This window comes from Elephas maximus, chromosome 5, assembly GCF_024166365.1.
Source record: "Elephas maximus indicus isolate mEleMax1 chromosome 5, mEleMax1 primary haplotype, whole genome shotgun sequence".
NCBI classification, from domain to species: domain Eukaryota; kingdom Metazoa; phylum Chordata; class Mammalia; order Proboscidea; family Elephantidae; genus Elephas; species Elephas maximus.
In genome coordinates, this window is record NC_064823.1 from 67,741,691 (window position 1) to 67,756,933 (window position 15,243).

Genomic DNA, 15,243 nt, shown 5'->3' on the forward strand with positions numbered 1-15,243 from the left:
GGACCCAGAAATACAGTATATTAAATAAGGTAGAAGTGCATTTCACTCTCATGAAACAACTAAGAGGAAGGTATCTCTTGGTACAAACCCAGTAAGTACAAAGCAGAGGCTATTCCAATAGTTGTTAATTCCCAGCCAATGAGCAGAAGGGATAGAAAAGACGTGGAGCACCTCAGTTGTGCTCGCATTCCATTGGCCATATGACCTAGCTGTAAAGAAAACTGATAAATAGAGTCTCCATCTGGGCAGCCATGTGCCTGTCAGAAAGTCAAAGATCTCTATTACTAATACAAAGAAGAAAAGAGTGGATGTTGGAGACGGCTGTCAGTCTCTATGATGTCGATACACAACCTAGAATCTAAATATACTTGGAATACAAAGAAACTACATTGCTCCAAAATTGTATTCTGAGAAAATTTATTTTTATTATATGTCACTAATTTTTTTAATTAAGTTAGCTTTTATAAAATACCATTTTCCTTTATACATAGCTTTATCTACTAGCCATAGCAAGAGTTGCATATAGTATGGCCTACGCTACACCTGCAACTCTATCCCTTGAGCATTGATTTGAGTTTCCAGCATGTAGTAGTTCAACAGAGCAAGGTTCCTACAGGTCTTAGGTTGTCAATGTTACCTCCTTTTCTTAATTGGCCTTTCAATTAACAGTTTAGTCAAACAGTTTAGTCATGGACTCCTTTGAGAGTCTGATAAAAATCATGGATCCTCTAGTCATATACATCAACAATTTAGCAAATAATGTTAAGGGCCTAGGGAAACCCCTCCCCATGAAGCTCAGGTTAAGAGACCCTTGAGTATATATGGGGGGCACTGGTGGCACGTTTGTTAAAGTGCTTGATTGCTAATCAAAAGTTCGGCTGTTCAAACCCACCTGCCATTTCAAGGGAGAAAGATGTGGCAGTCTGCTTTGGTAAAGATTTACAGCCTTAGAAATCCTATGGGGCAGTTCTACTGTGTCCTATAGGGTCATTATGAGTCAGAATTGACTTGGTGGCAGTGGGTTTTTGACTATATATAGGAGGATACCCTGCCACTTTCCAAAACTACCTGGGAAAGTATAGATAAAATCACTAATCTCTACCTATGGAACCCTTCAATGGAAAGCCATAGGTGAAGCACAGGAGATGGAGCAGTGACTGCTCAATAAATGTTACCAAACCAAAACCAAACCCGTTGCCATCGAGTCGATTCAGGCTCATAGCGACCCTATAGGGCAAAGTAGAACTGCCCAATAGGGTTTCCAAGGAGCGGCTGGTGGACTTGAACTGACAACTTTTTGGTTAGCAGCCAAGTTCTTAACCACTAAGCCACCAGGCCTGCAAAAAGAATCTCCTCGGTGTTTCATGCACTCCTCTTGATATTGCCGTCACTCCTCCCATCTTCACCAACATGGATCACACCCACAATCTTTGAAGCTGACCTGGTCATTCCCATGGCATTAATGCTGCTCCTTTTGTCTCAGATGTGAATCTTCTCCCTGTCAGCAGGACATTTGTCATTCTTTTTGTTTACCCATCATCTGAACTTCCGTCTTAAAAGTAGTGAATTACTCTTTATATGTTGGGATGGGAGGCAAAACTCACCTAGTGATACAGAAGCTGAAAATGCAAGATACTTGCTTTTTAGGCTCTATCGTAACTAGCACACGGGCACCTAGTATAGGTTCTGCCAACTGTATGCATTCGCCACGGACTTTATATTGGGTACTAGTGATGTCACAAAGGAGGGCACCTGAAGAATGGTCTCTGGCAGCAGCGACAGCTGCAGATTAGGCCTCCAGGGGCATCAGTAGTGCTAGTAGTATTGGCAGCATCTAGTGTCCTTATTGGTGGGATCATCCGTGCAAGCCACAGCCTAGTGCATTGTGGTAGTATCAGTGGCCTCCAGACTAAATGAGTGCTGCTTCATATTAAGCCATATTTGCTAAAAACTTCAGTAGAGGCCCCCTTTTTAGGAAGTCAAAATTATTAGAGTTTCCCCAACATCATTCTCTAGCATCATCATGGCATTTCTTCTTGCAATATCTTCAATAGCAAACTTCACTCTGATATATATCTTCATGGGAAAACTTTGAGGGAAGAAAGACTGAGTTTCTCCACTGAATGTGGCTCTCTCACAATAAAAAGACTAGGAAAACAAACTATTAGAAAGTGACTGAGAGACTTTGGAGCTTTTTAGATATTGAGAGCAATTGAAGCCTTTCTCTTGCTTATATTTAGGAGAAGCTAGAATCAGATTTATGAACGTTGCTCTACTGCTTAAAACTTGCCGTGGCTTATCATTGAACTGAAGTGGAATCCAGGTCCTGCTATTACTTGGTTTTTGACCTTGGATAATTAATTTAGCCTTTCCATGTTTCATTTTTGTATACATTTATGTACATACATACGTACAACATATATATATGCAGATAGTTCATAATGTCTATTTCAATGACGTTTGTAATATGTAGCATGTATCATAAATGACAGACTAGCACCTGGAAAGCATTCAATAAAAATGATAGCTACCCTCCCTAATCTGGCTTTCAGTGATCTTCACATTGGGTACCAACCCACCTTTCCAATCTCTTCCCTTATCACATGCCCTCATAATGCTCCAGCCACACCAGATTAATTTTTATCACAACTTAACGTGCCATCAATATCCCATGATTTTGTTTTCTTATTTCTGCTTGGAATATACTTCTCCCATGTTTTTTTTAAATTCATTGCTCAAGGTACAGCTCAGTTGTTCCAATACCTCCCCCAGCCTAAGGAAGTTATTTACTCCCTTCCATGTACACCCTTAGGACTTCATTTAGAACCCTATCACCACTCTAACCACCTATCACAGTAGGTATATTTTTATTTCTGCTGTATATAGATAATGAGTTTCTTAAGGACAAAAACCATATCTCATTCATCCTTATATATCCCTAATGACTGGTTCATAAAATGCACTGCAGAAATGTTTGAATGACTGAATGAGTAAATGGTAAGAGTTTGAAACTACCAATTTGCCTTTATTTGGGGGCCACAGGGAGGTGCCTGGCTTTTCTGAGAATTAGGAGGAGAAAAGTAAGATTATCCTTTACGAACTAAATGTTAAGAACTTACTTGAAGGAGTAAAGTAAGATTATCCTTTAAGAGCTAAATTTATGCAAAATTGCCTGAGGAAGACAGAATGGCTCCCAGGCCAGCAGAGCTCCACAGAAACCAGCTTAGTTGTACTAAAACTCACTGAAAAAAATTCTCTAAAAAAAGAATGGGCCATTTTAAGAGGACTAGATTAGCCCTGATAAGTTTAGAAAAACAAGAATCACTGAGTTAAAAGTGGATCATGATCCACCTGAGCACTTTCCAGAGGAAGGGGAGTCAGGTTTCTAGTGTTTCACTTCCAACTGTAAGGTGCCCATGCAGCGTCGTAGGTAAATCAATGCTTTTAAGCATCTACATTACATAGCTCCCTTTGTTCTCACTCGTGTTCACTATGTAGCCTTTTAATCCTCATTATTTCTCATTAGAAATTAAAAATTTGTTTCTGATTATGATTTGGCTTCCCAGGTAAGCTTACCCACTATGGACCCCAATCTTTTTGCTTTCGATAATATAAATAACTTACTGTAAATTGATAAATTGGCATTATGACATCTACCTCAGTCTCCTGTGTCCTTTAGTAAAGTTAATCTTTATTCCCTGATTACTATTGGGCACCATGAGGAAACTTCCATGCCCTCAAAACTAAAGTCCAGGCCCAGCCGTCTTGCTTTTATATGACATTTCTGTATTACCATGTCTATACCTGTTATGTAAAATGAGTTAGTGGGAACTTAAAAGAGAACCCTCACACATCTGTCTAAGACTGTTTCTATCATGAACCTATCTGAAATTGGTTCTTTGTCCTTCTGAATATCCTAGGAGTTAACTTGATTAAGGTATTATATAACCTAGGGACATTGGCTAACTTAATACATGTGTTTATGAGATGGGGTTCATTAGGCTTTTTGATTACAAGGTCCAAAGACTCACTCAAGTTACCTCAAGAAAAGAGGGTGTATTGTGAGGATACATGTGACACTAAAGAGAAAGGAACATCACAGGCACCCAGAAAGACCTGTAAAGTCAGGTCTCACAGATGCCCCACTTGTGGACAATAGAAGAGTCAAGATCCAAGCAAACTGTATTAACACTTTGCCCCTCAGTATCAGGAGCTCGATGACTATCAGTTTTGTGCTCCACCGTTAAGGTACTTTAGCCTCAATTTCTGCTTCCTTTTGTGCTTCCTCCTACATTTGTTCTGACCACATTCTAACATTGCTTTCTCCAAGCATCCAAATTTCCAGAGAGAAAATCAAATTGGACCTCAAGTTCCCACCATTCTTGTTCAGGCAGAGCCTTGCAACGTGCCTCCTCAGAGGATCCTGGCCAGCCTATAGACTGATTCCACTGAAGTCAGGTGTCCATCCCATCCAATCAGATGTGATGGGGTGGGGCATTTGAGTGGTTACGAATTGATCACCTATGCCTCAGGCACTCAGGAGATCTGAGAATAGGGCAGTTTTCACAGAAGTAGTTGTGCTGTTGGCAGAAACGTATAATCTAATATACCAAAAAAAAAAAAAAGTTGCCATTGAGTCAATTCCAACTCTTGGTGACCCTGTGTGTGTCAGAGTAGAACCGTGTTCCATAGGATTTTCAACGGCACCTCTGGGTGGACTGCAACTACCAACCTTTTGGTCAGCCATGAACACGCTAACTGGCTGTCCTGGAGTCTGCTAATTAACAATTTATACAGCCATAGAACCGTGGTTCCCACATGTAGATATGTAGACGGGCTACATTAGAATCTCCAGGGGTCATTTTAAAAATGAAGACCTATGCGTCCCACTCTAGACCTATTAATTTAAAATCTCAAGGAGGAGGACTAGAGAATATGTATATATACGTATGTGTGTGTGTGTGTGTGTGTGTAGAGAGAGTATATATATATATATATATGCATACATACTTATATGCTCTCCCAAGTGACTTTAATGACAACAGTTTTGACATTTTGGGAGAATAGAGATAGGTGAAGGATGGGAAGGGTCAGACTGAAGGCTAGGAAGTCTTCTTGATTCCCAATAATTTTTTCTGGGTATTCTGATGTATTCCTGTGGAAGTATGGGTAAAAACACATTTGAAAGTACAAGTGCTGAGGTGAAGCTATTTCCCTGAAAGAAATAAAAATGTAAGAATATTTTACACAAATGACCATCTGAGAGACCAGCAAGAACTAATGTTAAACTCAACTGTTAGGAACATTTGATGTGGCCTCATACAAAAGTTGAGAATTTATTTTTTTTCTCGTCTATAACAGGTTTATTTCAGGAACTATCATAAGCAACACAAAGTAATTTGACTAATATTAGTAATAAGTTTTTCACAAAATAACTTAAAAAAATCTTTCATTTTAATGGGGGAAAATTAATAAAGTATTTCATAATGTGGTAAAGAAAGAATTGCTTAACATAGACATATCCAAAAAATCAACACTATTATAAAAAATAAGCACACATTTCTACTGAATATTATGATCTTTATTACAAAACAAATATTTTATGTTGAGGTAACATTTCGAAGGGTATTTGGCGAAAACCAATTTAAATCTAGCTACACAATTTTGCCATGTGCAACATATGTAATCGATTCAGAGAACAGTTTTTCTAACATTGCACATAAGCTGATTTCAGGACAAATAAAGCTAAAAATTATCTATTTAAAAATTGATTTCTTTCTACCACCCTCCCCTATCCAACTAGTAGTCAATGATGTGATGTTCATGGGAATTCCACAAAAAACATCAAACAGGATAAAATAGTTGGGGGAAAAAAAACTGTTTGTCCAAACCACTTCACTATGCCAAAATTCAATAGTGTTTTCAGAAACTAAATTTTTAGTCAATAGGTTTTACTATTGCTTATCCTAAGAATAAATAATATCTCCCTTCTTCAACAGACAAATGTGATCCAACCCTCCAACTCCATTGTCTTTCTCAGTGAAGTCTTCCCTGATCCTCCAAGGCAAAGTTGGTCACCCTCTTCTATGCTTCCTTGGTACTTTGTTCACAATTCTGTTATAGCATCATCACATTGGATTGTAATAATTTTTATTTCCCTCATATTTATCCTCTTTAGATCATAAGCTCCTCAGGAGCAAGAAACAAGTCTTAAGCTTCTTTATATCCCCAGCACCTAGCACAGTGCCTGGTACATAATAGAATCTCAATAACTGTTTGTTGGGCTAATGAATTAGGAACTATTTCAGCTGTGAAGCTATAACGTGCATCTTTCTTTGCTTCCAGGCTCATTGAGTATGTCCTGATGTCATCCCACGTTCTGTGAACCTCTAGAATGATGACACCCTGGCAACAAGAGTAATGTCAGCAATTCCTTTCCAAAAGAAATGGCCTCTGGTTGTCCTCTTGATGAAAAGATCAATAAATTATAGTTGTAATGATTTCCCTACTCTCTCATCCCCAAGATTTCTTTATGTGTGAGCCATTTCTAAGGAAAGCTGATGCTAATAGCCATCTTGGCAGTCATTGTCATCTTGATCCCCAATGGGTTTGTTGTGATAACTATCAACTGTTAATTTTCTGCTTTCTATCTCAGTGTTTTTGGACCGGCCATCTTCTTCGCTGCTCGATTTGCTCTCAGTAGAGTTGCTGTCTTCTTTTGATCTGCTGCTGTCCTGAGAATCACTGTCATCATCTTCCACAGACTGGCTGTCCTGCTCAGACTGGCTTTCCTCACTCTGGCTCTCTGTGGAGGCACTCTGAGACTGAAGACTCTCCTGGCTAGAACTGTTCTCATCCTCAATGGACTCTGGGCTTTCCTCTGAGGATTTGAGGCTCTCATTGGAGTCACTGTCAGCTTGCTCCTCTCTGGATTCACTTTCCGAATTAGAGGGCTTACTCACATTGTCTTCGTCACTGGAGTCACTGTCCTCCTGGTCTTCTTCTGAATGGTTGGTGGTGTTTTGATCTGGGTTATCACCCCTGGACTCACTCACTACCTCTTCCTGAGATTCACTACTGTTTTCTTGAGGTGGGAGGTCAGCCTCTTGACTAGATTCACTGCTGAGGTCTTGTACATTTTGGTTGTCTTCCTGAGATTGATTCTCCTTGCTGTCTTCTCGAGAGTCACTCTTGTTTTCTCTGGATTGGCTAAGGCCTATTTCTTTGGAACTGCTGTTTTCTGAGGAGTCACTCTTGAATTCTTCCATCGTGTTGCTATCCACAAGCTCACTCCTGTCATCTTCTTCGGAAAGGCGGGACTTCCTGAAAAACTTCCTTCTGGGATTCTCAGCTGATTGGCTGCCGTCTGAATCTTGAGTACTTGCTTGCTCATCACTCTTCCCTTTGGATTCTTCTGATTTGATACTGGCACTGCTCATCCTAGAGTTGTTTCTGTCACTTCTAACGCTGTCTGGATCATCACTCTGCATTTCCTCGTCATCAAACTCGAAGCCATCCCCATGGCTACTATCCCCCTCACTGCCACCTCCTACCCAGCGCTCCTCACTCTCGCTCTCATGGGTGAAGTCACCTGCCTCAGGCCTGCTGTTCACCTCGCCCTCATTGTCGACCTCCCTGCTCTCAATAGTGGTATCTTGGTCACTGTCTTCCCCTTGTGGGGTGCTATCTTCTCTGGATTGTGTGGTGTCAGCAGAGTCTTCATCACTTTGGAGTCTGACGTTTCCTCCTTCATTTCTCTCTTCAGGGCCTAGGCCATTATCCTCATCACCAAAGGTATCATCTCCACTGTCATCTTCATCATCATCTTTATCATCTCCTCCTTTTCCTCCTCTCCTAGAGAGACCATCAGCTGGTCTATAAATATATTGACGATCATCATGGCCCTGGCCCTCCTCTGATTCGCTGCTTTCACTAGGGTCTTCATTTTCCTGGAGGTTGAAGTTAACAGACATGGTCAGTACTCCAGGAGCTGATTATAGAGGCTGTTATCTAGCCCCTCTCTAGGCTCTTTCTGCTTTATCCTTCCTGTGTCCCTTTTCTAACCCAGGGTCAGTTTTACTACTCATCTGCATCTCTACTAGAGGTTAAGTAGGCAAAAGAAGAGGAGCCCAAATTCAAGTTATTTAATTTTATATGGGCACACTTCACTCAATCCTGTAAAAGTTTACTAAAAAAATACTTTATAAATATCACAGTTATTAAACTCAACTCTAATTTAATTTCCTTAAAGGAAATTCTCAGAGAATTTTTTTGTGAATTAGACAGTTGTCTTATAATGCTCACTTCTTAATTAGTTTAAAACAGAGTTTTTAAAAATATTGGATGACCTTAAAATGACCCAAATATCTTTTTTTTAATGAATCCTGAAACAAAATGTATTAGGACAAAAAGGATGAAATCTTTAGTTGAAATAAAATATTGTAGTAAGGTAAACACCTCACTCAAGCCGTGTTTACACCACATTTGTACAGGCAAAGTGTTGTCTGCGGAAGGCTCAGCTAGAAGACTACTAGTAGTGTGACCACTAGGGCAGCTTGGTACTAAGCTTGAAGTCAGAGAGATGACCACAACGAGTAAAAACAGATGCATGTTCTATGTGGATAAAGAAGGATAATGAGTCTTCCTGCTCAATGAGTCAAGTAGGCTCTTGTTACTACCATACTCTGCAACTGAGATTAGTTGTGATTTTCTTTTTTCCTTTTTCTACATGTCCCCACTGATCAAATCTGAGTTTTCAATTGGGAATACAAGATGATGTCGTCTCTTCCTACTGCTGAAGTTGTACACTGGCATGCTGGAATTGAGGTTGTATTCAGCTTATCATACCCCCTAGGCACATATCACACCCCTTTCAAGCATGGACAGTTGCCCTCATTTCAGAGTTCAGAGGACATTGAGGTAATAATCATAAAATCCCCTAAAAAGAGCATTTCCACAATTCTATGCTTTTAAATTCCTAGGATATCTCTTTGACAGCTTTTTAGTAAATAGGGATAAAAAGCCTAATAATTCATCTTCCAAGGCTGGCTAGGTGTAGAATACAACATGGGTCAAAGCTTCAGGGAGAAACATGGTTCTCCAAATCTCTGGGGCCCCCACAGTATTGAATTTGGCCCAAATGATAGGATATCTTAGAAAGTAATGACATTTAGTCTTGGAAAAATGGAAACAAAACAAAAAAAAAACCACTAGTTTTTAGTAAAGAGAAATGAGGCAAGTTCTGGGGATAAGCCACTTGCTGACTGTGATAGTTCTGGGTAGTTTGTCTTCCTCTCTAAGACACAGACGGGCCTATTTTAAATAAATAGTCATTACTAAATGAGCAAAAAAGAGGAAGACCCTCGATGAGATGGACTGACACAGTGGCTGCAACAATGGGCTCAAGCCTAACAATGATTGTGATGATGGCACAGGACCAGACAGTGTTTCATTCTGTTGTGCATGAGGTCGTTATATGAGTCGGAGCCAACTCAACAGCACCTAACAACAAAGCAGCTGTTTCTTTAGAGATTCCTCAGGGCTTTCCTTTTCCCTTCTCCACCAGGATCCTGGACATAGAGATGTCCAGGCCCATCAGACACTTCTTGTTTGCCTGAACACTGCTTCTCTCTTGATCTGAACTTCTCCAATTGTAAAAGCGACATTCTAGAATGACAAGTAAGCTATTACTTATATAATCAGTGACCATTTGTATGTGTGTGCATGTCTTTTGTTTGTTTTGTTTTTAAGTAGAACGGACATTTAGGGCCACAATTTCTACAATCTAGTCCCAGTGATACATTTGGAATGAATAGCATGTCCACAATGTCTAAATTCTCCCCGTTCCTTTTTCCCTTCTTATTTTACAGGACTATTTAGCCAACATAAACAATGGTTAGAAAATGTTATATTTAGAACAGCTGCCAGGTAATTTAATATAACATCATTTCCTCCATTTCCTAAGTAGCCTGAAAAGTTCAGAAAGGTCTGCTTAATTACCTGTTCCTCTGAGCTATCTTTACTTTCTTCTGATGACTCACTGCTCTCCTGAAAAAAAAAAGGAGGGGGAAAAAAAAGGGTTTATTTTTCCTTTTAGTAATTGCTCAGGAAACAAAAAAAAATAATACATATCAATTGTTTGTGGTTTAGATTTGCTACTTTCAAAATGGCATGAGGCAATGGGAAGAGTGTTAAAATCAAGTTATTTCATGAGATGTTTATGATAAAAATAAATGAGATAGTTACCGAGGGCAGTGTTGGTGTCTTAGCCAACCGACCCTGCAGAAAAGGAAGGAAAACAAGTTACTCCTTCACAGATGGGTTATGTCAGCCACATTGCAAATATTTAGAACAGTTTTAGGTGACTTTTTTAGTTTATTGACACATATTTTACATTTACATGAGTAATAATGGAATTTTATGGTGAAATGGTTGAAAAATGAATATGGGATGACTAGTGGCCTGAAAAGATTTGGGGTTAGAAAAGACCTAGGAGATTTTTTATAATTCTGATGCTTCATTTACAGAAAAATATACTTTATTTAAAGTCGGTTGCTTATACCACCTTGAGGAAGTGTAATACAGGAAAAACAGCCTTGGAACTCAGAATCCAGATTTAAGCCTCAGTTTGAGCACTGAAAGTCCTGTGTTCCAGGAAATCCTAAGTCCCAAGTAAACTGGTGTGGTTGATAAACCTACCTGAACTTGGGCAATTCACTTCACCAATCTTACCTTCAGTTCCCTAGTCATAAATTAAGAAAGTTAACATCCACTGTCCTTGGCCCATAGGGTTACTAATGAAGATGGAATCAGCTAAAACCAATGGAAGCATCTTGAGAACTATTCGATGTGATATAAACTAAGGAAATGATCTATTTTAAAAACATCCACCTTATAAAATTAATAGTAGACAAAATTGAATTGAGAGAGCCATTAACCTTTCTTCTTTCACATAAAATCACTGATAATAAAAACAAATGCCATTTCTAAGCCTTAACTATTCAGAGTTCCTATTTGTTTACTTTCTTCAGTCTTGCAAAAGCCATGAGAATACCCAAGTCACCTCTGGTCACTGAGTTGGAACTGGCTTGACAGCACCTAACAACAACACTTCTGGTGACCTCTGTGAACACAACCAGGTCCCTGTGTGGCTCAATGCCAAGCAGTGGTGTGAACATCCAATGCACAAAGTATAGCAGGGAGGAGCTGCTGTTGGCATGTCTTCAACATGCCTCCCAGCAATGTCTCCTTTAGAGAAACGAGCTATAATCACTTTAAGTCTTTGCCCTGGAACTGCAGGCTACACCATGCAGCAACCTTTATTCCAGTCAGCTATCATCAGGAATTATGGGGTGGAGGGGAGCAAGACATTGGTATTCTTCTCATGTCAAAAGTGGGAAACGCCCCTGTTTGTGCTACTCTTACTCTAGTGGAATGAGAAGGAGAATCGATAGTGACTGCTTTTAAATTAACCAGTCCATGATTATCTTTGATGAAAGTTTATGTAATAAATCTGCAATGTCTTTCCTGGCCTCATCAAGGGCAGGGCCACACCTCAGCCTTCTTACATAATCTGGCCACCACCAAAAGCCTTAGGCCCAAGCTATCACACAAAAAAAGCCAGCAGGAACCAAGGCAAAGGAAGACACTTAGAGGAAGACAGGATGAAAAAAAGAGGCAACTGCAGTAAATACTATAACATATACAACCCTATAACAACATTAAAAACAAACAATAACTTACAGGCAGATACACATGCTGTATAGGGGAAGGAGGGCATATGGGAATATAACCACACACACAGGTTAGACTGTGGATATTTTTATATACATACTTGTATGTACAGCATGAATATTCACGTATACAATAGAACACAAAAAGGGCACAGCCTAGAAGCTTCCTAGACACATCAAAACACCTTGAAGGGCTGAGTTATTGGGGCTGAGGGCTGGGGACCATGGTTTCAGGGAACATCTAGGTGAACTGGCATAACATAATTCATTTAAAAAAATGTTCTACATCCCACTTTGGTGAGCAGCATCTGGGGTCTTAAAAGCTTGCGAAAGCGGCCATCTAAGATACATCTATTAGTCTCATTCTGTCCTGAGCAAAGGAGAATGAAGAAAACCAAAGACACAAGGAAAATATTAGACCAAAAGACTAATGGATCACATGGACCACAGCCTCCACCAGCCTGAGCCCAGAATAACTAGATGGTGCCCAGCTACTAATATCAACTGCTCTGACAGGGATCACAATAAGAGGGTCCCAGACACAGCAGGAGAAAAATGTGGAACAAAATTAAAATTCACAAAAAAAGACCAGACTTATTGGTCTGACAAAGACTGGAGGAACCCCTGAGACATTCTTTTAACTCAGAACTGAAGCCACTCCCGAAGTTCTTCTTTCAGCCAAAGATTAGACAGGCCTATAAAAGAAACAGTAACACTCATGAGAAATGTACTCTTTAGATTAATCAAGTATAGGAGACCAAGTGGGCGACACCTGCCCAAATGCAAAGACAAGAAGTCAGGAAGGGACAGGAGACTGGTTGAATGGACCTGGGGAAGCTGGGGTGGAAAGGGGGAGAGTACTGACACATTGTGGGGATTGCAACCAATGTCAAGAAAAAATTTATTCATAAATTTTTGAAAGAGAAATGAATTTGCTCTGTATACTTTCACTTAAAGCACAATAAATTTTTTTTAAAAAGCCATTATGCACCAAGCAGATATCATAACCTAAATATCACACACAGCTGCCCCAGGTCCCCGGACCAAGCCTCGCCACACTGGGCATCCCGCTTTCTCCTCATCACCTGTGCTGAGGTCTGTTGCCAAGTCCTCTACCACCAGGATATCATATCCCAAATCTCCTTCTTCAGGGTCTTGTCAAATGAAAAAACGATTTTACGTCCCTTCGCAATCAAAATATTCTACTATTCCACCAAATTGAAGATGACATTTAACACACGGAACAGTTTAGTTTCTTGTTTCATTAAAACTTTCCACTCAAAAAAAAAAAAAAAAAATCCAGCAGGAAATAAGGTAGTTAACAAAATGCTGTCACTTGGCACAAGATTTTAACCCTTACTTCTGGTGCCAATATTGAAAATTTATTGACTTACTAGACCTAGCCCCTGTCTGAGAGGGACATAATACTCTGGTTAAGAATGTTGACTCTGGGGCCAGAGTAACCTAAATTCAAAGCCTGTCTCTAGCGCTAATTAACCATATAACCTGGTAGACTAGGTTACTCTCTGTGCCTCAGTTTTTTCATCTGTAAAATGGGAATAGAATAACACCTAATCAATAAGGCTGTTGTGAAGATTAAGCAGTTGATACACGTAAAGCACTCAGGCACATACTTGGCAATGGTTCTTGAGTTCTAAAAGTAAATGACCATTGGTTTGAGAATCAGCATTCAGTGAACACGAATTGTCATCCCAAAGACTCTAGTGTCTTCTCATTCTCCTTTCTTTCTTCACCCTCTAGGACTTGACCTCTTGCCTTCTTGGACGTATGTTATCTCTCCTGTTAAAACAGATTTCTAGTCTTGGCCTTTCCCGGACAGCCTTGGCTCATTGTTATCCATCCCCTTGCACTACTGTATGTATTCATTACAAGAATAAAGCTAAAAGAAAAAAAAAGTACACCAGTTGTACTATTAAGTTGGAGTTGAAGTGTGATGTAAACTAAATCATCTTACGTGAACTAGAAGATACAACTTATTACCTAGTATATTTATCTATAATTTAGGCTATGATTGTACTCATTGAATCATTAGCGGATTCAAAATTTGCAATGGAACCTATTTGGCTATAATAATAATATATTAAAATAACACAGGTTTTCCAAGAAAGTCATATTTCTGCTTACCTTCCATTCTTCAGAGCTCTTGGATTCAGTATTTTGGTACCTGGCTACCTAGAAAATTTGGCATACAAGGTCAACTCACAAGGCAATTTTCAAGGCAACAGTTACTAACACTTTACATACTTAGGAGCGACCAGCCAGTCAACTAGTTACCACTGAGTCGACTCCCACTCATGATGACCCTGTATGTGTCAGAGTAGAAATGTGCTCCACAACATTTCCAATGGCTGTGGCCTTATGGAAGGAGATCACCAGGCCTTTCTTCCGAGGTGACTCTGGGTGGACTCAAACTTCCAACCTTTCTGCTAGCAGCCAAATGCGTTAACCATTTGCATCACCCAGGATTCCTACTTAGGAGCCCAAACCCCAAACCCACTGCCACCAAGTGGATTCCGACTTACAGCGACCCTATAGGTCAGAGTAGAGCTGCCCCATAGGGTTTCCAAAGCTGTAATGTCTACAGGAGCAGACTGAAATGTTTTTCTCCCTTGGAGCAGCAGGTGGGCTTGAACTGCCCACCTTAAGCCTGCTTAACCACTGTGCCACCAGGACTCTTTTACTAAGGAGTAATGGTAGTTAAATTTTAGCATGCATTAAAATCACCTGGAAGCCTTTCTAAAACACAGATTGTCATGTCCCGTCCCCAGAGATTCTGGTTCATTAGACCGGAAGCAGGACACAAGAATTTTCATTCCTAGCAAAGTCTTAGTTGATCCTGATGACACTGGCCTGAGGAGGACACTATGAGAACACTGCATGAGCCAGAATCGACTGGATGGCAACCAGTTTATGACGAAGAAAAACGAGACTCATTAGCTATGTGAATGGCCCCTGAACAGAATGAGGAATAACTTTGATGCTGTTTTAAAGAGAACAACTTCTAATAAATTACTATTTTCATCTGACTAGACATACAGCCTAGGAAACACAACAGTGCAGTTTTACTCCGTCCTATACGATCACTATGAGTTGAAATCGACTCGACGGCACACAACAACAGAACACAGACAGCCACCTTGGTTCATATCCAGTGAAAATTGTGGCGTTTTAGGTATAAAAGGAATTTGCACACATCCTTAGCCTGGTACTTACTGGAAGAGCGCAGGATAACCCCCAGAGGAACACAAGCAGGATGCTGGTCTTCATAGCCGAGTGTGCCCCTTCTACCTGTGATGAAGGACATAAGACATTTTCCTATGCAACATTTTTTTTTTCTTATTTACAAAACAACTCACTCCTAAGAGATAAGGTGAAAACTTTTCAACGGGGAGATCTAACACTTCTTCGCTAACTCTTAACAGGGAGGCAGAAAGACACTGGAATAATGATGAACATAATTAATATCACATGTGCACATGTGACGCTCAGA

General features: G+C 40.0%; 1 protein-coding gene across 2 annotated transcripts; it reads right to left on the reverse strand.

Moving 5' to 3' along the window:
* Nucleotides 1–6,563: 6,563 nt before the first annotated feature.
* DMP1 (dentin matrix acidic phosphoprotein 1) lies at nt 6,564–15,020 on the reverse strand. Of its 2 annotated transcripts, XM_049887080.1 has the most exons (5): nt 14,963–15,020; nt 13,878–13,921; nt 10,246–10,278; nt 10,000–10,047; nt 6,564–7,949 (listed from the first exon to the last, which is right to left on the reverse strand). In XM_049887080.1, the coding sequence occupies exons 1-5, from the start codon at nt 15,018–15,020 to the stop codon at nt 6,564–6,566; spliced, it is 1,569 nt and encodes a 522-aa protein (XP_049743037.1). The 2 variants fall into 2 exon arrangements, with proteins under 2 accessions (XP_049743037.1, XP_049743038.1); XM_049887081.1 differs by lacking the exon at nt 10,000–10,047.
* Nucleotides 15,021–15,243: the final 223 nt, after the last annotated feature.

Excerpts from the sequence above, each read along its gene's own strand:
- DMP1 (XM_049887080.1), bottom strand. The coding sequence starts at position 15,020 with ATGAAGACCAGCATCCTGCTTGTGTTCCTCTGGGGGTTATCCTGCGCT. Across the intron at positions 10,279-13,877 it reads AGAGCTCTGAAGAATGGAAG|GGTCGGTTGGCTAAGACACC; the intron begins GTAAGCAGAAAT and ends CCTTTTCTGCAG. Across the intron at positions 7,950-9,999 it reads AAGATAGCTCAGAGGAACAG|GAAAATGAAGACCCTAGTGA; the intron begins GTAATTAAGCAG and ends TTCAACCTCCAG.